The 22,376-nt window shown below is 35.7% G+C and overlaps 1 protein-coding gene across 3 annotated transcripts in view; it reads left to right on the top strand.

The window, feature by feature from the left end:
- The window catches only part of RAVER2 (ribonucleoprotein, PTB binding 2), a 94,147-nt gene that overhangs the window by 33,731 nt on the left and 38,040 nt on the right, over nt 1–22,376 (top strand). For all 3 annotated transcript variants that reach the window (XR_010124342.1, XM_054484216.2, XM_054484208.2), the window contains exons 4-5: nt 3,161–3,352; nt 11,152–11,278. Coding sequence is in view for 2 of the 3 variants with exons in the window: in XM_054484216.2 (XP_054340191.1) it covers nt 3,161–3,352; nt 11,152–11,278 (319 nt within the window). In the remaining variant the exon portion in view is untranslated. The remainder of the gene's footprint in view (nt 1–3,160; nt 3,353–11,151; nt 11,279–22,376) is intronic.

The raw sequence follows: 22,376 nt of genomic DNA, 5'->3' as shown, positions 1-22,376 counted from the left end.
GATAGCAACTGCTCAATTATTTCTCTCTTGTTTCTCTCCATTTCTTCCTTTTCCGTTTGCCCTTTTACTGCACTCCCTTCCCATCCACGCTCCTTTTCCTCTTACCTCTGTTGTTTCCTCTCCTCCTTTGCATCTTTTCTTTAATCATACATTTGTTGATTTCCTAGTATTGCAGTAGAAATTTTGGAGTTGGAGTACATATCTATATATGTATATAAATAAATATATTATTTAATATTAAATATATATCGATATATATATTATTTAATATTAAATATATATCGATATATATTTATTATTTAATATTAAATATATATCTATATATATTTATTATTTAATAATAAATATATATCTATATATATTTATTATTTAATATTAAATATTTATTAATATATATTTATTGTTTAATATTAAATATTTATTATTTAATATTAAATATACATTAAAACATATTTAATATTAAATATATATTAAAACATATTTATTATTTAATGATAAATATATATTAAAACATGTATTTATTATTTAATGATAAATATATTAAAACATGTATTTATTTAATAATAAATATATATTAAAACATGTATTTATTATTAATAAATATATATTAAAACATGTATTTAATAATAAATATATATTAAAACATGTATTATTTAATAATAAATATATATTAAAACATGTATTATTTAATAATAAATATATTAAAACATGTATTATTTAATAAATATATATTAAAATTTGTATTTATTATTTAATATTAAATATATATTAAAATATATTTATTATTTAAGTTGACAGTTAAAATTGTATTTATCATGTATAACATGTTTTGAAGTATATATACATTGTAGAATGGCTAAATCAAGCTATTTAACATATGTATTACCTCACATAGTTACCATTTTTGTGGTAAGAACACTTAACATCCAGTCTCGTAGCATTTTTCAAGAATACAATATGTTGTTATTAACTGTAGTCATCATGTTGTCCAAAAGATCTTTTGAACCTATTTCTCTTATCTAACTGAAATGTTGCATCTTTTGACCAATATCTCCACAAGCCCCCACACAAATCGCCCCAGCCCTTAGTATCCACTATACTTCTATGAGATTAACTTTTTAAGCTTCCGCACATGGGTGAAATTTTGCAGTAATATATATTTTTAACATTTTTTTTTGAGACAGGGTCTTTCTCTATTGCCCAGGCTGGAATCATGGCCCACAGTAGTCCCACACTCCTAGGTTCAAGCTATCTTCTTGTCTCAGCCTCCCAAGTAGCTAGGACTACAAGTCCACATCACTATGCCCAACTACTTTTTAATTTTTTTTTTTTTTTTTTGGTAGGGACTGAGTCCTGCTATATTGCCAGGCTGGTCTCAAACACCTGGGCTCAAGTGATCCTCCTGTCTTGGCCTCCCAAAGCTCTAGGATTGGTTTATTGATATGTTCTTCTTGAATACTAAGAATTATATTATGTTGTCATCCTATGGCCTTTATTTGAGGCCTTTGAAGCAGATGTGAAGAGAAAAGCCATTTATCATAAATTGTATTTGAATTGTGAACCCCCGGGTTGGAAGAGCCCTTAGAGATTATCTAGTGTAGTTTTACATGTCATAGAAAATATTTGCTACCATATTTTTGAGTGACCATTTAGCTTCTGCTAAAATACTTCAAAAGAGTGGAAAATTAACTACATCACAAGTCAGACCATTGTGTCATTGAATGGCTCTCATATTGAACTGAAGTAGCCTTCTCTGAAACTACTGATGCTGTGGACTTAAAATGATTTTGTTTTTTGAAAGACTTAAGATATTATAATTTATACAGGCATGAAGATCATTATAATGAAATAGAATAGTAAAAAAACATTTTTAAAGTTTTCAAAAGATTAATAAAGCAGCTTTGGGATGGCTCTTTATCAGTGGGTCTGTTAATCTCAGGCTCTTTTGCATGGTGGGTTGGCATAGACTGTGTTAAAGACACAGCCTCTTACCTTGTGGTCAGGAGACCAAAATGATTAATTAGTGGCTTTTACAAAACTGATTTTAAGACCTGGTTTGGATTATAAGAGGAATAGGGTTGTTGGAGAAATGTTTAGAAGAGGTAGATGTTTTTCCGTTTCCTGTGTGATTGGAAAAAGCTTTGTGGAGGAAAAGATATTTGTTGACAGTTTTTAAAGGAAGAAATAATGTGAAGGAAAAGATAGAAATTTGATCTAAATATACAACGAAGTAGAAGAAAGTTCAGCTTCAAAAACAAGAGAAAAGAAACTGAGAAGGACTAAGAAGTGATTTAGTTGTAATATCAGCTTATGAGATGCCACACCCAAGTAGAAGTATTGGAAATATGTCTTCTCAAAGACATACTAAGCTGAATTTTGTGTCATTTATCGCTTTATAGCGTGAATGTATTTAAGATAATTCAGACGTGTTCAAAACCTAGAAACGTTTTAGTGTCTTATCTTGTTCTTATTTTTTGCTCTTTGTACCAGTCTTTTCAGATCCAGGACTTTAGTATCTTCCTTTACACTCTTACAGGTGGGTGACTGGAAATAAATTGAGTTCTACATGGCAGGAGTTTATTTAGGGCACATTCAGAAATAAAAGTTGTGTGTTGCTTTTAATAAACCTGGGACACAGTTTTCCTAAATAAGGTTTGCCTTGGTATACTTGACTAAATTCCTGGGATCTGCCTAAAATAGTGAAATAAAAATGAAATATTCCTCCTACCTTCTCTTGATAATACTAACTTTATTTTCCATTGATGTGTGGTCAGATAATTTGTTCAGTATGTTTCACTGTCCATGTACCTGGTGATTTTCTTTTAAGGAAAGCTGTAATTATTGTGTCCTCATATTTTCCTATAAATTACCAGTTTATATATTTCTTAATATGTAGAGACTATTACCATTTGGGCTTTTACTGTTAAAATAAATTAGAAAATCAAAGAATTGAATAGAAACTTGACAGACTCCTATCTTCCTGTCTTCAAGAAGAACTACATCTAAGCAACTAGTAAACATTTTCATAAAGAAAGAATATGTTATTTCCACCAGTATCATGCTCCAATGCACTTGTTCTTGAATTTGAAAATTATGTATTGTAAATAAATGTTTCTAAGTAAAGATCGGAATTACTGTTTAATAGAATGTATTGTATCAGCTTGCACAGGATGAAGGTAGTTACGTTGGTGGCTTTGCAGTGGTTGAATATAGCGCTGCAGAGCATGCTGAAGAGGTCCAGCAGGCAGCAGACGGTATGACCATCAAGGGCAGCAAAGTCCAGGTTTCCTTCTGTGCCCCCGGAGCGCCAGGGCGAAGTACATTAGCAGCATTGATAGCGGCTCAACGTGTGGTAAGTTTTTTCTCTTTCTTTCTCTTTTTTTTAAGAGTATAGAAAATTCTAATACTATTTTAATCTATCCAATCTAGCCAAAGTGATTGTCGATTGCACCATCATTGCATTTCCATCACACGGAAGACTTTTCCTTTTTTTAAAAAATAGTTAGTTAAATGGTTTCTTTGTTAAGTCAAGCCAGAAGTCATTACCAAAAAAAGAAATTGCGTTTAGTAAAGTGTATTTATCTTGAGAAATTTTTGAAGGAATTTCATTTATTCAGCAAATATTGAGTTCCTCTTGTGTTATAAATTTTGAGTGTAACATGCCTCCTTTTCCTTTTTCTTTTCTTTTTTTTTAATTTTGAAATGGAGTTTCACTCTTTCACCCAGGCTGGAGTGCAGTGGCACAATCTCAGCTCACGGCAGCCTCTGCCTCCTGGATTCAAGCAATACGCCTGCCTCAGTCTCCCAAGTAGCTGGGACTACAGGCACATGCCACCACGCCCAGCTAATGTTGTATTTTTAGTAGAGACAGGGTGTTGCCATGTTGGCCAGGCTGATCTCGAACTCCTGACCTCAGGTGATCTGCCCGCCTCAGCCTCCGAAAGTGCTGGGATTATAGGCATGAGCCACCGCACCCAGCCGCCTCTTTTTTCAAGAAGTTTTCACAAGTAGAGGAAAATACATGCCTTCTTTTTGCTTATGCGGTACATTGTACTTCCTTCTTTATAGTAACTGTCTGCTCATTCTTCTCTACTTCTTTAGCCTGGAGGATCCTTGGAGATGGAGACTATACCTTCTTCACAGTTTTTACCCTAGTACTTAGCATAGTAAATATTTGTTAATTGAATGAAGGAAGGAATACATTTTTGAAGGAATTGGGAAAGACTTTATGCTGAAGGTGACATTTGAGTGTGACATTAACGAATGGATGAGATATTGACTTGTGTTGATGAGAAGTGAATAGGATTGCCACAGAAATACAGATTTTTGCATGAGATACTTGTACTAAAATAATCGTTCATTGTTTATCTGAACTTCAAATTTAACTGCACATTCTGTGTTTTTACTTGCTACATCTGGCAACCCTAAAGAGGGAAATTGAGTAGTCACTCTAGGTGGAACAGAAACTACTCATACATTGCTTGAGGAGTGGTAAGTGGTCTGGTTGCAGAGTGAATATGAGGATGCTTGGATGTAGGCTAATGCCAAAGCAAGGAAGACTATTGAGTACTCAGCCAATTACATAGGTATACATGTGCCAAGTTGGTTTGCTGCACCCATCAACTCATCATTACACTGGGCATTTCTCCCAATGCTATCACTCCCCCAGCCCCCTACCCCCCGACAGGCCCTGGTATGTGATGTTCCCCATCCTGTGTCCATGTGTTCTCATTGTTCAGTTCCCACCTATGAGTGAGAACATGCAGTGTTTGGTTTTCTGTCCTTGTAATAGTTTTCTGAGAATGATGGTTTCCAGCTTCATCCATGTCCCTGCAAAGGACATGAACTCATCCTTTTTATGGCTGCATAGTATTCCATGGTGTATATGTGCCACATTTTCTTAATCCAGTCTATCATTGATGGACATTTGGGCTGGTTCCAAGTCTTTGCTATTGTGAATAGTGCCGCAATAAACATGTGTGCATTTGTCTTTATAATAGCATGATTTATAATCCTTTGGGTATATACCCAGTAATGGGATAGCTGGGTCAAATGGTATTTCTAGTTCTAGATCCTTGAGGAATCGCCACACTGTCTTCCACAATGGTTGAACTAATTTACACTCCCACCAACAGTGTAAAAGTGTTCCTATTTCTCCACATCCTCTCTAGCATCTGTTGTTTCCTGACTTTTTAATGATTGCCATTCTAACTGGCGTGAGATGATATCTCACTGTGGTTTTGATTTGCATTTCTCTGATGACCAGTGATGATAAGCATTTTTCATGTATCTGTTGACTGCATAAATGTCTTCTTTTGAGAAGAAGACATTTGTTGTCTGTTCATACCCTTTGCCCACTTTTTGATGGGGTTGTTTTTTCCTTGTAAATTTATTTAAGTTCTTTGTAGATTCTGGATATATTAGCCCTTTGTCAGATGGGTAGACTGCAAAAATTTTCTCCCATTCTGTAGGTTGCCTATTCACTCTGATGGTAGTTTCTTTTAATGCCCTAGAAGAAAATCTAGGCAATACCATTCAGGACATAGGCATGGGCAAAGACTTCATGACTAAAACACCAAAAGCAATGGCAACAAAAGCAAAATAGACAAATGGGATCTAATTAAACTGAAGAGCTTCTGCACAGCAAAAGATACTGTGCTTTATAACCATGCAACCAGAGTTGCCTGAAGAATTAGGCCTCACTGTCACCACTTCTTAATTTTCCATTTCCCTCTCAAGTCTACTGCAATGTAGTTTCTCCTCCACTATTCAAGTGAATCTGTTCTCATTAAGTTAAAAGGGGTTTTTAAATATTCAGATCTAGTGACTACATTTCAGTCTTTTATTGGTTGGTCCCTTTGCAACATTTAAAACCTTCTACTGGCTGGGCACAGTGGCTCGCGCCAGTAATCCAAGCACTTTGGGAGGCCAAGGTGGGAGGATTGTTTGAGCCCAGGAACTCGAGACTAGTCTGGGAAACATGGTGAAGCCCTGTCTCTACAAAAACTTAGCTAGACTTAGCGGTGTGCACCTGTTAGTCTCAGCTACTTGGGAGGCTGAGGTGGGAGAATAACCCGAGCCCAGGAGTTTGAGGCTGCAGTGAGCCATGATTATACCACTGCACTCCAGCCTGGGTGACAAAGTAAGACCTGGTCTCAAAAACAAAGCAAAACAAAACAAAACAAAACTCTCTACTACCTTGAATTCTGCCACACCATTCATTTTCCTATCTGCCTATGTGTTCTTTCCCTAACTTATTTTTTCCCCCTAAGAGCTAATATCAGTAGATTTCCATATTTGGCCTTCTCATTTTCTTCCTGTTGTATATGCCTATTAGTGATTACTTCCAAGCATATAATTTCAGACCAAACTTCTCTCAGTACTAAATTATGTTTCCAAGGGATTCTTAGACATTCCCACTTCATGCTATATAAATAGTTCAATTTCAGCATTTCAAAGAAGACTTTTTTTCTGGGACTGCTTTTCTATGTTCTATAATATCTATATATGGCATCAGTTCATCCAAACTAAAACTATGTGAATCAAAAACTCAGTTAATCGTGATTGGTCTCCCTCACCCACTTTCTAATGTAAATGTCAGAAATACTATCACATCCTTTCAATTTCACCTCCTAAGATCTCTCAAATCCTTGGGACCTTGTCAGCATCTTGATTACTTCACTCAAGATCTCATCTTTTCTCATCTCTCTGATTAGAATAATTCCCTGCATGGTCCCATGTCATTAGTCTTTCCCCTTCTAATCCATCTTGCACAGTGCACAGGAGAGAGCTTTCTCATCCTCAGATCAGCTTATGTCATTCTCTTGCTTAATATTCTTTAATGCTTGCATAAGTTCACCTTCCTTAGCATGGCATGCAGGCCCTTTACAGTCAGATAGTAGTGACAGTGAGAAATCTCAGTCTTAAGGTATTCTAGATAATGTTTTCTATAGGTTTTTGGTACATATCCTTTGGTAATATCAGGTTTTCTGAGTTTTTTTAATGTCATAAATAGGTGCTGAACTTTATCAGAATATTTCTACAAGTATTGAGATAATCATGATTTCTTCTTAAGTTCTTTAGTGTCGTTTGAGAGTTACACATTCTATCTTTATCCTGCTGGTAACTGTGCCTGTCCCTAACTTTTTTTTTTTTTTTTTGAAATAGAGTCTTGCTCTGTCGTTCAGGCTGGAGTGCAGTGGCACGATCTTGGCTCACTGCAACCTCCGCCTACGGGGTTCAAGCGATTCCCATGCCTCAGCCTCCTGAGTAGCAGAATTACAGGCATGCACCACCACTTCCAGCTAATTTTTGTATTTTTAGTAGAGACAGGGTTTCATCATGTTGGCCAGACTGGTTTTGAACTCCTGACCTCAAGTGATCTGCCTGCCTCAACCTCCCAAAGTGCTGGGATTACAGGGGTGAGCCACCATGCCCGGCCAATTGTCCCTAACTTTTTAACATGCCTAGGTTTATCAGAACTTCTGTCTACTCACTTATTCTCACCTCCATCTGCTTCCTCCTTCCTACCATACCTATCATCATATTGGTGTCTACATTTTTACATTAGGATAGTCTTAAATGTTTTTGGGGTGTTTTTATGGTTGTGGCTTTGCATACAAGATTAAAATTACGATATTTCATACCTCAATTTCAACATATTATATAATAACATCTTGCATTTATTTCTTTTCTCGCTGGATTACTTCCTTCCATGGCATTTTGAAAGATAGTATTCTTGTGGTAAAAACTTTTGAGAACTTGTATAGTTGAGAATATTTTTATTTCTTTGTGATACTAAATAACTTAGATGAATCTAAAAATCTAGGCTCAGAGTTCTTTTCTTACAATACTTTGAAAATATTAATTCATTGTCTTCTTGAATCTAATGTTGATGCTTTGAGAAAGAAGATTATAGTAATTTGTTTCTTGTTCCTTTAGAGATATGTTCTTTTTAAATGGAAGTTTTTAGAAGGTTTTTTGTTGTTCTTATTGGCTTTGATGTTCTTAAATGTCACACAAATGTGACTAGGTGTGTTTTTTCTTTAGAAATCATATTTGGAAGACTGTGAACCCTTTCATTCTATGCTCTTCAATTGTTCTTTAATAATGGGAAATTTCTCAGCCATTATTTCTTCAAAGATCTTATTTTCCTCTCCTTCAGAGACTTCTAATATTACAAGTGTTGATGCTTCTATCTCCGTTTTCTTCGTCACCCTGCTTTTTCTTGTTTGTTGGAATTTTCAGTTTCTTTAATTGGATCTTTAAGATCACTATTTTGGGCCAGGTGCGGTGGCTCTTGCCTGTAATCCCAGCACTTTGGGTGGCCAAGGCAGGTGGATCACCTGAGGCCAGGAGTTTGAGACCAGCCTGGCCAACGTGGTGAAACCTGGTCTCTACTAAAAATGCAAAAAAATTAGCCAGGCGTGGTGGCAAGCACCTGTAATCCCAACTACTTGGGAGGCTGAGACAGGAGAATTGCTTGAACCCGGGAAGCAGAGGTTGCAGTGAGCCGAGATCACACCATTGCACTCCAGCCTGGGTGACACAGTGAGACTCTGTCTCAAGAAAAAGAAAAATTACTATTTTGTTTTTTAGTCACATATATTCTACTATTTAACCTATCTGTTAAAGCACAAGGTGAATGTTAATAATAATGCTTCATGAATTCCTTCAGTTTCTTTATCTATAGAATGGAGATAATACTAACCTTATAGAATTGATTTTTTGAGGATTAAATGATCTGATTCATGTAAAGTGTTTAGAACAATGCCAAGTCTATAGTAAGTGAGGGCTGCTATTATTTTTTCTCAATACTTATGTTTTTCATAATCTAGCATTTCTCATTGGTTATTCTTTAAAAACTGCTTGTCCTTCATGTTATGAGTAAAAATCCATTTTATTTTTGTAATGTCTATTACATTTATTTGACATTCTTATTATTTCCTATTCATAATTCTGCTTTCTCTCTTATAGGTGGTTCAGTTTGTTGCTTTCATTTTTTAGTGACTGCATTCTCCAAATGTCTAGCTATTTTTCTTTTGAATGTATGAATATACATTTCCTGTGGGGGCTATCACCTTTCTGTATGTCACTGTTTAGAGGTTGTGGGGAAGGGGATGGACAGAGGGAAGCTAAAGCCTGGTCTTAGCTAGGGTTTAGGGAAGGCAGGCAAGGACCTCAGGGCAGAGAATTTCTGCCTTCACTGTCTAGGCTTTAGCCCAGCCCTTTTCCCATCGCAGCCAGGCAGCCCTGCACCTTAGAGAGCCTCTCTTCATTTCCACCCCTGCTGTTTTCCAAGTTCTGCCTTCCTCCGCTGTAACTCCTCTATCCTGCAGAGTGGGTGTGGGAGGTACCTGAGAAGGTCAGGGAGGTGGGAAGGTTTTCAGTGACCAGCTGGTCTGCCCACCTAGTGTTATCTTGTCCCCAGTGTCTCTGCACTTGCGTGCCATCTTGCTGTTCGTTGGTCCTATGGCTGTCACTGGGGTGATGCTGCTGTTTTCCCACCTTGCTGTCCTGGCCAAGAAAGCCATGCTCTCTGAAGACAAAGTAGTTACACAACTCATAAGTCCTTCCCTGAATTATCCTGTGTGTGGACCCATGCGCTCTCATGCTCTCTGCTGATGTTTACCTTCACATCTTCTATCTCCCCAGGGGTTTCTCACAGGCTTTATGTCAGTTTCTTGGATGCATCACCTTCTCCCTCTCAATTTCGCAGTATCTGGGTTGGGAGAAGGTTCCAGTTGTCCTTGTCAGTTCTCCATTTTCTCATAGCTAAAAGTTTTTAATTTATCTTTTATGTAATTATATATATTCATATCCCCATCCATCAAGCTGGTTTTTAAAACCGAAAATTATTTCATATTTTTAGGAAGCCACTCGATTGCATGTATGTAAGGCCAGCTCATTTTAATCTCATATTAAGTTAATCAAGTAAAGACCTTTATAAAAAAGAAGATTTTGGGCCGGGCACAGTGGCTCATTCCTGTAATCCCAGTACTTTGGGAGGCCGAGGTGGGTGGATCACAAGGTCAGGAGATCAAGACCATCCTGGCTAACATGGTGAAACCCTGTCTCTACTAAAAATACAAAAAATTAGCCAGGCGTGGTGGTGGGCGCCTGTAGTCCCAGCTACTTGGGAGGCTGAGGTAGGAGAATGGCGTGAACCCAGGAGGCAAAGCTTGCAGTGAGCCGAGATCGCGCCACTGCACTCCAGCCTGGGAAACAGTGAGACTCCGTCTTAAATAATAAAAATAAAAAAATAATAATAAAGAAGATTTTGGGCCGGGCACGGTGGCTCACACCTGTAATGCCAGCAGTTTGGGAGGCCGAGGTGGTGGATCACAAGGTCAGGAGATCGAGACCATCCTGGCTAACATGGTGAAACCCCATCTCCACTAAAAATACAAAAAATTAGCTGGTCGTTGTGGCGGGTGCCTATAGTCCCAGCTGCTCGGGTGGCTGAGGCAAGAGAATGGTGTGAACCCGGGAGGCAGAGCTTGCAGTGAGTCGAGATTGCGCCACTGCACTCCAGCCTGGGTGACAGAGCGAGACTCCGTCTCAAAAAAAAAAAGAAGATTTTGAATTGTAAGGCAACCCACATTGTTAAACTTCATTTTATTTTATTTTTATTTGAAGTTTTTATTTGTAAAAATATAGAAACAGGGTTTCAATATGTCACCCAGGCCGATCTTGACCTCCTGGGCTCAAGTTATCCTCCTGCCTCAGCCTCCCAAAGTGCCATGATTACAGGTGTGAGCCACTTTGCCTGGCCAATTAAACTTTAAATCAACATTATAAGAAGGCTATTCTGTAGTATCAAAGTATTCATATTGTGTCAACAAGTGATTAATAACTTCAGATTCCCTTGTCATCCTTCTATTTGTATGATGTGATGAGACTCATTGCGCTAAAGTCAGTCCTCTTAAAGCCAGTTGGTATTTACCTGAGACGTTCTATGAGGATTTTATGCTGTATGTATAACTGAGAACTGCTGTAGAGAGTATAAAATAGATATATAATATAAATCAAATTATGTTTATCATAAAATAGATCTTGTCAGATGAATAAAGCTTTCTAGAAGAAAGCCTTTGAAATTATGTCTTTGTACTTATGCTGTTCTAATGTTTCTTATTTCTATATTCATTACAGATGCACAGTAATCAAAAGGGCTTACTTCCTGAGCCAAATCCAGTACAAATTATGAAAAGTTTAAACAACCCTGCCATGTTGCAAGTTCTTCTACAGCCCCAGTTATGTGGACGAGCTGTTAAACCAGGTATGGACCATGTATGTATACTGATTAATTAAAGAATGCTAGCATGAAGTTAATTTTTTCACATGTGAAATATGAAAAAATACATTGATTTGTGAAAAATATATTTAAATTAGTATAAAATATTTAATTTTTCTAGGACCTGTTAATGAATTTTAACAATAATCTGAGGTGATATATTTTGACTATTTTTGATATATACAACCTGCTTATGTGGTATTTTTTACTATTAATAAATGCTAAATATCAAACCTTCTGTTTAGCTCTTAGTTGACATGAATTTATAGACCAAGGTAAAGGTTAACACACTACATTGTTATAACCTATATCAACAAAGAATTAATACTCTTCTATGTAATATTTTTAGCAGAATTATTTTGTTGAAAAGTGCCAAGTGTTTGCTTCCTCTTTGTTCTTCCCCTTTTTGTTGTAAAATTGTTTAACTTTGTAGCAAATGATGAAAACATTATTGTTTTCTAAGTGTTATGCAAATCTTTGTAATATCAGTATACATTAAATATCTACCTATTTAGTATTCTTTCTCTAGTAGGAGCTTACGTTCTGTGCCTTCTGAAATGTACAACTTTTTATGTACAAAAATGTCTGTTTTAGCATTATGAGGAAATGAATGCCTATACAATGGTCTCCCCTTATCTATGTTCTTGTGTTCCACAGTTTAGTTACCTGCAGTCTGAAAATATTAAGTGGAAAATTCCAAAAATAGACTACTTATAAGTTTTAAATTGCATGCTATCCTGAGTAGTGTGATGAAATGTTTTGCCATTCTGCTTCTCCTACCTTGGCTATGAATTATCCCTCTGTCCAGTGTACCTACTCTGTATACATTACCCACCCATTAATCACTTAGTAGCCTTCTTGGTTATCACATCACCTGTCATGGTATTGTAGTGCTTATGTTCAAGTAACCCTTATTTTCCTTAATAATGGCCCCAAAGCACAAGAGTAGTGATGCTGGCAGTTTGGATATGCCAAAGAGAAGCTGCAAAGTGCATCCTTTCAGTGAAAAGGTTAAAACGTTTCCAACTTAATAGGGAAAAACAAACTGTGTGCTGAAATTGCTAAGATCTACAGTAAGAATGTATTTTCTATCCATGAAATTATGGAGAAGGAAAACGAAGTTTGAACATAGCGTATATAAGTTTTGGTACTATTTATGGTTTCAGGCATCCACTGGGGCTCTTGGAACATATCGCTCGCTGATAAGGGGGAACTAATGTATTCAACATTTAAGTTTAGAGCAAATATGTGTAGAGCAAATATATTAAATACATTTATTATGTTTCAGTCCCAACTGGTCTAACACCAGCTCACCTACTGCAATTCAATTCTAGCACTAACTACCTGGAGTTAGCACAGACCCCACAAGTTAACAGCTCAATCTTCCATATGGCTGCCCCCACTTTAGACCTAGACACAAGTTCAGGGGATTCTCCAGGCCGTGTGCACTTCTGACCAACTAACTACAAATTTGGGAGTTCCCACAATGCCCTCGGGTTCAATAGTTCAATAGAATGACTCACAGAACTTAGGAAAGCACTATGCTTATGAGTACAGTTTTATTATAAAGGACACAGGCAAGGGAAGATACACTTAGGGAAAAGTCTTGGAGGGTCTTGAATGCAGAGCTTCTGTGTCCTCTACCCATCAAATCAGGCCATGTCACCCTCCCAACACTTCAATATGTTTTCCAACTGGGGATCTCTACTGAACTTCGATGTCCAGAGTTTTTATTGGAGTTTCACTATGTCAGTGTGATTGATGGGCCCCATGATTGAACTCAGTCTCTAGTTTGCTTCCATTCCCTGGAAGTTAGAAGGTCAGGCTAATATCACATGGTGCAAAGCTCCACCTCTCCTTATAGAGTTGGTCTTTCTGCACAGCCAGCCCTCATCCTGAAGCTATCTATGGGTCCATAATGAGTTACCTCAGTAGCATATCAAAGACACTCCTGTAACTCAGGAAAATCCAAGGATTTAGAGTCTCCCTCAGGAACCAGGGACAAAGGCCAGTCAAATTCTTTATTATACAACAATATTCATATTCAGTACTTCATATAATTATTTGTGTGTAAGAAGCAGCTTTGGTCATTTTCTGGCTCAGGCTATTATGCAATTAGATATCTCTTTTACAATTTTAATAGTATAGAGATACTCTTTTTTGTCTTGACAACATGAAGGATTAGAAGCTCATTACTTCCCAAGGCAGCCTATTCCCTGGTTTGACAGTTTCAGTTACTGGAAAGTTTTTATATTACTAATACAAGTAATTTTTAGCCACTTATTCTGGTTCCACCTCTGAAGAAATACAGGATAAATGTATTCCTTCTTGCATAATAAAAGCCTTCTAATATTTGAAGACAACTACCATGAAACCTCAGTCATTTTTTATTTTACCTGTCTTCTTTTCTCCAGACCAGTTCTTTTTTTTACAATGCAACTTTATCAGTAAAATAAATTTTGAGCAGAGCCCCAGTATATACCATATATGTAAAAGATGTCAATTAAACAGATGGACAATTGTCAATCCATATATTTAGAAATGATCAAACCTAATGTTTTCCTTTTTTAAGATGAAAGTAAACATAAATAGAGATGGTATTTTTTTCTGCAACTCTCTTTTTATACATCTTACATCTCTTTGCAGATTACAGTTCTATATTTGACTTCCCATAACATGTCACAGGACATGTGCTTTAAATCCCCCACAAGTTGTTCTCTTGTGGATATAGTCTAGGTCTTCTGGGTTGTCCCAAAATATGATGTGCACAGACACAAACATATTCTGTAGATTGGTTTTGATTAACACAGAATGCAGTGGGATTTCCTTCCTATTATCATTATATTTCTCTTACTGCAGTCCAAGAATATGTATTAGTGTCTAAAGAAGTATATACCACATTCTTAGGTCTTTTAGAAAGTATCATCTGCCTCTTTGGACTCTGGGCTATCTTTACTAATTCCTCTCAAGTATTATTTTTGTCTCTTCTTTTCTTCTAAGACTAAATATTCTCCACTCTGCTGTTCTACTCAGATTAATGTATGGCCATATGGCAGTAGACTTCTTTATGCTTAGCGCTTTCTCAACTTTAAGTAAGATGTTTGAATATTACACTGATGCAGAAGTTATTTCATAAGCATAGCTTTTTCTTGTGTGGGGTGGAAAGGGAAGAGGATTAAATCACTGCCTCACTTGAGCACATGCATAGCTGGAAAATGTGTGGAAGGTTTCTTGATGTTGAGAAAAAAAGACAGTGTCTTGTTAATCAATAAATTCCGTTTATTTTTCTTTTACTATGTCCTTTACTATATCATAACTGTGGCCTTGCTATATCCTGAACTCCTCACAGAGGCCTTCTCTGAGCCAACTAAATTAATGATAAAGAACTGTAATTCTTGGCTGGGCGCTGTAGTTCACGCCTGTAATCCCAGCACTTTGGGTCACTGAGGTGGGCAGATCACCTGAGGTCAGGAGTTCAAGACCAGCCTGGCCAACATGGCGAAACCCCATCTCTACTAAAAGTACAAAAATTAGCTGGGCATGATGGCATGCACTTGTAGACCCAGCTACTCGGGAGGCTGAGGCAGGAGAATGACTTGAACCCTGGAGGCGGAGGTTGCAGTGAGCCAAGATTGTACCACTGCACTCCAGCCTGGGCAACAGAGCAAGACTCCATCTCAAAAAAAGAAAAGAAAAAAAATAATAATTGTAATTCTTATACCCTTGCCCTGCTTCTTTATCATTGTATAATTTTAAAAACAACTGACATATATTATACAGGTACTTGTTTATTGTCTATTTCTACCACTAAAATGGAAGCTCCAACTGCTGTTAGATTAATTTCCCTCCCAGGTCCAATTTTAATTATGTTACTCTGACCAAGCTGATCTTTTCTCTTCAATCTAGACCTTTTAACTACCTTCAAAAATACAATAAATATAATTATTCTAGACTTCTTTCTTTATGTGTGTGTGTGTTCCTAATTTAACTATTGTGTAATCACTTGATAGTATAAACTGTATTTTTTTAGGATAAACTATTTTTAAGCAGGTTTATTGAGGAATAGTTTATGTACATTAAACTGTAGGTATTTGAAGTACATGAATTGATATGTTTTCATGTTATGTATATACTCGTGAAATCATTACCACAATCAAATAATAGACATATAAATTACCCCCTAAAGCTTCTTTTTGTCCATTTGTAATCCATCCCCTACCCTGTCCCCAGAAAACCACTGATCTGCTTTCTGTCACTACAGTTTGTATTTTCTAGAAATTGGTATAAGAGGAATCACATAGTCTGTACTGTTTGGCTTCATTTACTTAGCCTACTGTTTTGAGGTTCATTCACGTTGTTACATGGATTAGTAGTATTTTTTTCTTTTTATTACCGAGTGGTATTTCATTTTATAATTTGCTTATTCATTGATTTGTTGATGGACATCTGGATTATTTCCAGTTCGAGGTCATTACAAATAAAATCTCTATGGACATTTGTGTACTAGTCTTTATGCTTTTATTTCTTATGCTTTTATTCTCTTTGATAATTAACTATCTGTGGAATGGCTGAGTCATATGGTAGATATATGTTTAAATGGTAAGAAACTGCCCAGCTGGGCCAGGCGTGGTGGCTCACGCCTGTAATCCCAGCACTTTGGGAGGTCGAGGCGAGCAAATCACGAGGTCAGGAGATCGAGACCACGGTGAAACCCCGTCTCTACTAAAAATACAGAAAATTAGCTGGGCGTGGTGGTGGGCACCTGTAGTCCCAGCTACTCGGGAGGCTGAGGTAGGAGAATGGCGTGAATCTGGGAGGTGGAGCTTGCAGTGAGCCGAGATTGCACCACTGCACTCCAGCCTGGGTGACAGATGGAGACTCCGTCTCAAAAAAAAAAAAAAAAAGAAGAGACTGCCCAGCTGTTTTCCAATGTGGTTGAGCCATTTTACATACTCACCATCAGTTTCTAGGGCTCCAGTTTGCTTAGTATCCCTGCCAGTACTTGATCTGTTGGTCTTTTTAATTTTAGCCTTTCTATTGGATGTATAGTGCTCTCTTACTGTGGTTTTAATTTGAATATTTCTTTTGACTAATGATTTTGAGCTCCTTTTATTGTGCTTATTTGTCATCTTTATATCTTCTTTGGTGATATGTCTTTTCAAATATTTTGCACGTGTTAAAAACTGAGTTGTTTGTCTTCTTATCAAGTTGTAAGAGTGTTTTTTTATTTTACATACAAGTACTCTGTTCGATATATGGTTTGCAAATTTTTTTTTAACAGTGTCTTTTGAGGAGCAAAATTTTTTATTTTGACAAAATCCAATTTATTATTTTTTCTTTTATAATTTGTACTTCCTGTGTCATATTTGAGAAATCTTTGCCAAATTCAGGTTTTCTAAGATTTTCTTGTATGTTTTCTTGCAGAAAGTTTTATAATTTTTATCCCTATATTTAGGTCTATGATCTATTTTGAGTTAATTTTAGTTTGTAGTATGAGGTAAGAGTCCAGATTTTTTTTTACATATAGTTATACAATTATTCCAGCATCATTTGTTTAGAAAGATTATGTTTCATTGAATATTTTGACATTTGCCAAAAATCAGTTCACCATATATGCATGAGCCTATAACTAAACTCTGTTCATTGATCTAAATGTCTGTCTTTTACCAGTACTGTCTTTATATCAATACTGTCTCTATACCAAAATATATGTGTTATAAATCCTGAAATCAGTTAGTGTAAGTCCTTCAACTTTATTCTTCTTTTTCAAAGTTGTTTGGCCATTCCAGGTTCTTTGCATTGGCTTATAAATTTTAGAATCAGAGTGCCAATTTCTATGAAAAATGTCGGCTGGGATTTTGATTGAGATTGTGTTGATTTGTATGCTAATTTTGGCAGAATTCACAACAATTCTGAGGCTTCTGATCCATAAGTATAGTATATCTTTTCAATTATTTTGACATCATATTTAATTTCTCCCAGAAATGTTTTATTTTTTCAGAATACAAATCTTATACATCTTTGGTCAGATTTATTCACAGGATTTCATATTTTTTGATGTTATTTTAGATGGTACTGCTCTCTTAATTTCAATGTCCTGTTGCTTGTTGTTAGCATATAGAAGTATAACTGATTAAATACATATTTATCTTATATCCTACAGTCTTGCTAAACTCACTTATTATTTCTAGTAGGTTTTTGTTGGGATTTTTCTATGTAGATGATTATGTTATCTACAAAAAAACACAATTTTACTTCTTCCTTTCCAACATGTATGGCTTCTATTTTTTTCCTTGCTTTTTTTGCATTAGATAGAAATTCCAATGTAATTGTGCATAGAACTGGTGAGAGCAGACATCCTTGCCTCATTTCTGATCTCATGGAGAAAGCGTTCATTCTTTGATTATTAAGTATTATGTTAGCTAGAGTTTTTTTCACAGGTTTCTTTTATTAAGCTGGGGAATTTACCATCTATTTCTAATTGCCGAATTTTAGCATGATGATTGCTGGAACTTGTTGAATGCTTTTCTCCATCTATTGAGATCATCACATATTTTTCCTATCTGTTAACATGATACATTACATTCATGATTTTTGAATGTTATACCAACCTTTTATTCTTAGGGTAAACCTCACTTAGCCATGGTATATTATAATGTTTTTTATATATTGTTGAATTTGATTTAATAAAATTTAGTTTGAAATTTTTGCATCTATGTTTATGAGGTATATTGGTCTGTAGTTTTCTTCCCTTGTAATATATTTTCTGGTTTTGTTATGTTGCCCTCATGGAACGATTTGGAAAATATTCCCTCTCTTCAGTCATCAGGAGAGTTTATGTTCAGTGCTATTATTTCTTCTTCATATGTTTGATAGAATTCGCTAATGAAATCAGCTGTGTCGAATTTTTTAAGGAAGAATTCTGACTTCACATTTAATTAATATGTAAGAGCTATTTCAGGATCTTGTTCTTCTTAAGTGAGCTTTGCTAGTTTGTATCTTTCAAGGAAATTGTCTATTTTGTGTAAGTTATCAAATTTATTGGCATATCATTGTTCATAGTAGTCCCTTATTATTCTTTAATCTCTGCAGGATCTATAGTGATGGCCTCTTTCACATTCCTGATATTTTTGTCTTCTCTCTTTTTTCCTGATAAGTCCGGCAAAAGGTTTATCAATATTATTGATTTTTCCAAAGAGTTAGCTTTTGTTTTCATTGACTTTCTCTGGTTGTTGTCTGTTTTTTATTTCATTGATTTCCACTTTAATTATGTCTTTCTGCTTAATTTGAGCATATTTTGTTCTTCCTTTTCTGGTTTTTTAAAGTAAAACTAGATTATTCACTTGAGACCTTTCTTCTTTTAATGTGTTTAGTATTACAAATTTCCTTCTAAGCACTGTATCTCACAAATTTTGATATGTTATTTTCATTCATTTCAAAATACTTTTTGGTTTCCATTTTGATTTATTTGGTCAATTGGTTATTTGTGTCACTTAAGTTCCAAAATTTGGAGATTTTCTAGATTTTTTTGGTTATTGATACCTAATTTAATTCACTTAGAGACGATACTTTGTACAATTTAAATTTATAAATTAGAATTTAGACTTGTTTCATGGTTCAGAATACAGACTATATTTGCAAATATTCCATGGGCACTTGAGAAGAATATATATTCTGCTCTTACTGGATGTGAAGTGTTCTATACACGTCAGTTAGATCAACATGGTTGATAGCGTTCATGTCTCCTATATCCTTACTGATTTTTCGTCAACTTATTCTATCAATTATACTGAGGAGAGGGATGGGGCATAGTGGGAGTCCTAGCCATAGCTAAGGGTAAGAGCAGGTAGGCATGATGCTATGGACGTTTTCAGACTGTTTTTATTCTGATTGTTGTTTCTGTTGTTGTTATAAACTGGAAGATACTGTGTTCAGTACAAGCTGTGAAGAAAAATTATTTCAGTTTTTTATAATAAAATACAGTGATATGAAAAAGAGAAGAGTTCTTGAAATTTTTAATCATAATTTTGGGTTTGTCTACTTTTCCTTTCACTTCTGTGAATTTTGCTTCATATATTTTGAAGCTTTGTTATTTGGTGCACAAACATTTAAGATTGTTGCATCCTCTTGATTAATTGGCCCACTTATCATTACAAAATGGTGATCTTTATCCCTGGTAATATCTTTTGATCTGGATTTTTTTTATATTAAAGTAGCCACCAGCTTTTAAAAATTAATATTACCATATCTATCTATATCTATATGTTTATATGTTTAATAAAATATATTTTAAGTTGCCAAGTGGGTTTGTATTTTCTGTTATCTTGGAAAATCCTTTTCTGATATTTGCAGTATTACTACTGGCTACTCCATCAATAATGTGTGACTTTAATGTAGTTTTAAAAGTGTTTTGATATCTGTTATTTGTGGTTTCCATAATAGTTTTTTGAGGGAAGAGACTTGTATTAATCTTTCATAGATAATACATCTAGGGCTTTGTAATTTAGATGTATTTCCCCAGGTGGTCATTAATTTAACAAGAAGAGATGTGTCTTAAAAACTCTATTTTTTGTACTTCAACTACAGAATTTGAAAAAAATTAACTCCTCCACTCAAGTTTTTTTCCATTAAGAAAATTTTTAATTGACATGTAATAATTATACATATTTATGGGGTACAGACTGATGGTCCAATACCTGTGTATAATCTGTAATAATCAAATGAAGGTAATTAGCATATTAACCACCTCAAACATTCATCATATCATTGTGTTGGGAGCATTTAAAGTCCTCTCTTCTAGCTCTTTGAAAATATACAATAAATGTTTGTTAACTTAGTCACCCTACAGTACTATAGAACATGAAAACTTAATCGCCCTATCTAGCTGTAATTTTGTATCCATTAACCAACCTCTCCCTATCATCCCCTTCTCCCTTCTCTTCCCAGACTCTAATAACCATGATTGTACCTTCAACTTCTATCAGCTCAACTTTTTTAGCTCCTGTGTATGAGGGAGAACATGCAGTATTTATCTTTATGTGCCTGACTTGTTTCACTTAATATAATGTCCTCCAGGTTGCTGCAAATGACCAGCTTTCCTTTTTTCTTATGGCTGAATAGTATTCCATTGTGTATATGTACCACATTTTCTTTATCCATTCATCTGTTGGTGGGCACTTAGTCCATATCTTGGCTACTGTGAATAATGCTGCAATAAACATCAGGATGCAGATATCTCTTCAAGATATAGATTTCCTTTTCTTTGGTTTGTTGTTGTTTTTGTTGTTGTTTGTTTGTTTTTTTGACCTAGTCCCACCCTGTTGCTCAGGCTGGAGTGCAGTGGCATGATCTCAGCTCACTGCAACCTCTGCCTCCTGAGTTCAAGCGATTCTCATGCCTCAGTCTCCCGAGTAGCTAGGATTACTGGCGTGCACCACTACACCCTGCTATTTTTGTATTTTTTAGTAGAGACGGTTTCACCATGTTGGCCGGGCTGGTCTCAAGCTCCTGACCTCCAGTGATCAACTCCCCTCAGCCTCCCAAAGTACTGGGATTACAGGTGTGAGCCACTGCACCTGGCCATGATTTCCTTTTCTTTGGATAAATATTCATTAGTGGATTGCTGGATCCGTATGGTAGTTCTATATTTGTTTTTTTGAGAAACCATCATACTGTTTTCCATAATGGCTGTACTAGTTTGCATTCCCTCCAGCAGCGTAAGAGAGTTCCCTTTTTTCCGCATCCTCACTAGCATTTATTATTTGTTTGTCTTTTTGATAATTAGAATTAGCTGTTCTAATTGGGGTGAGATGGTATCTTATTGTGGTTTTGACTTACATTCCCCTGATGATTACTGATGTCGAACATTTTTTCATATACTTGTTGGTCATTTATATGCCTTGTGAGAAGTGTCTGTTCAGATCCTTTGCCCATTTTTAAATTGGATTATTTGGGGTGTTTTTTTGTTTTTTGGGTTTTTTTTTTTTGCAGTTGAATTGCTAGAGTTCTGTGTATATTCTAGATATTAATCCTGTGTCACATGAATAATTTGGAGATATTTTCTCCCATTCTACAAGTTGTACGTGTTCACCCTATTGATTGTTTCCCTCATTGTGCAGAAGCTGTTTAGTTTGATAAAATCCCATTTGTCTATTTTTGATTTTGTTGCCTGTGCTTGTGAAGTGTGACCCATAACATCTTTGCCCAGATCAATGTCCTCAAGTGTTTCCCCCATGTTTTCTTCCAGTAGTGGTGCAATTTTTAGTCTTACATTTAAGTTTTTAATAGATTTTGAGTTGGTTTTTATATATGGTGGGAGATGAGGGTCTAGTTTCATTCTTTTGCATATGAATATTCCATTTTCCCAGCATAATTTATTGAAGGGGCTGTACTGAAGTTATTTGTCTAAGTCAAGTAATATTTTCCCTAATTTTCTACATTTAATTCCCTATCACTTGCAGAGGAGTTCTTTTCCGTGTACCAGTTTTCCACTCAAAAATGCCTTTTTCCTCATTGAAGTAGATAATAGAATTCTAAGTGAGTCATTTTCCATATATCCTCACATTATCATAACTTTCCTCAAATTATGCTAGAATTAAACATTCCCTCCAATCCTGTGTACTCTGGGCACTTCCTCCTTTGCTAGAGAGAATATTGAAAACTGTTGAATTAAATAGTTTCCTATGATTATCTCACTGATGTCATTCTACCCCTGAAACCAAGAAGTTGGATCATTCTTGTCTTCTGAGGTGGTCCCAATGTAGACTTAGATGGATACTAAAAAATTTGGTTACAATGACGATTTATTTCATTTATTTATTTATTTATTTCACCTTTCATAGTACAGTGTTTTTTTATTTTGCTATATATATATTACAAGAAGATGTTACCAGAACCTTTTGTGGACACTGTTTGTATTATATATATATATATATATAATTTTGTATATTATTATTATTATTTTGAAATGGAGTCTCACTCTGTCAGCCAGGCTGGAGTGTAATGGCGTGATCTCAGCTCACTGCAACCTCCGCCTCCCAGCCTCAAGCAGTTCTCCTGCCTCTGCCTCCCAAGTAGCTGGGAT

This window comes from Pongo pygmaeus, chromosome 1 (genome assembly GCF_028885625.2).
Source record: "Pongo pygmaeus isolate AG05252 chromosome 1, NHGRI_mPonPyg2-v2.0_pri, whole genome shotgun sequence".
Classification (NCBI taxonomy): Eukaryota; Metazoa; Chordata; class Mammalia; order Primates; family Hominidae; genus Pongo; species Pongo pygmaeus.
Note: the sequence above shows the minus strand (reverse complement) of the source record. Positions and strands in the feature narration are given on the sequence as shown.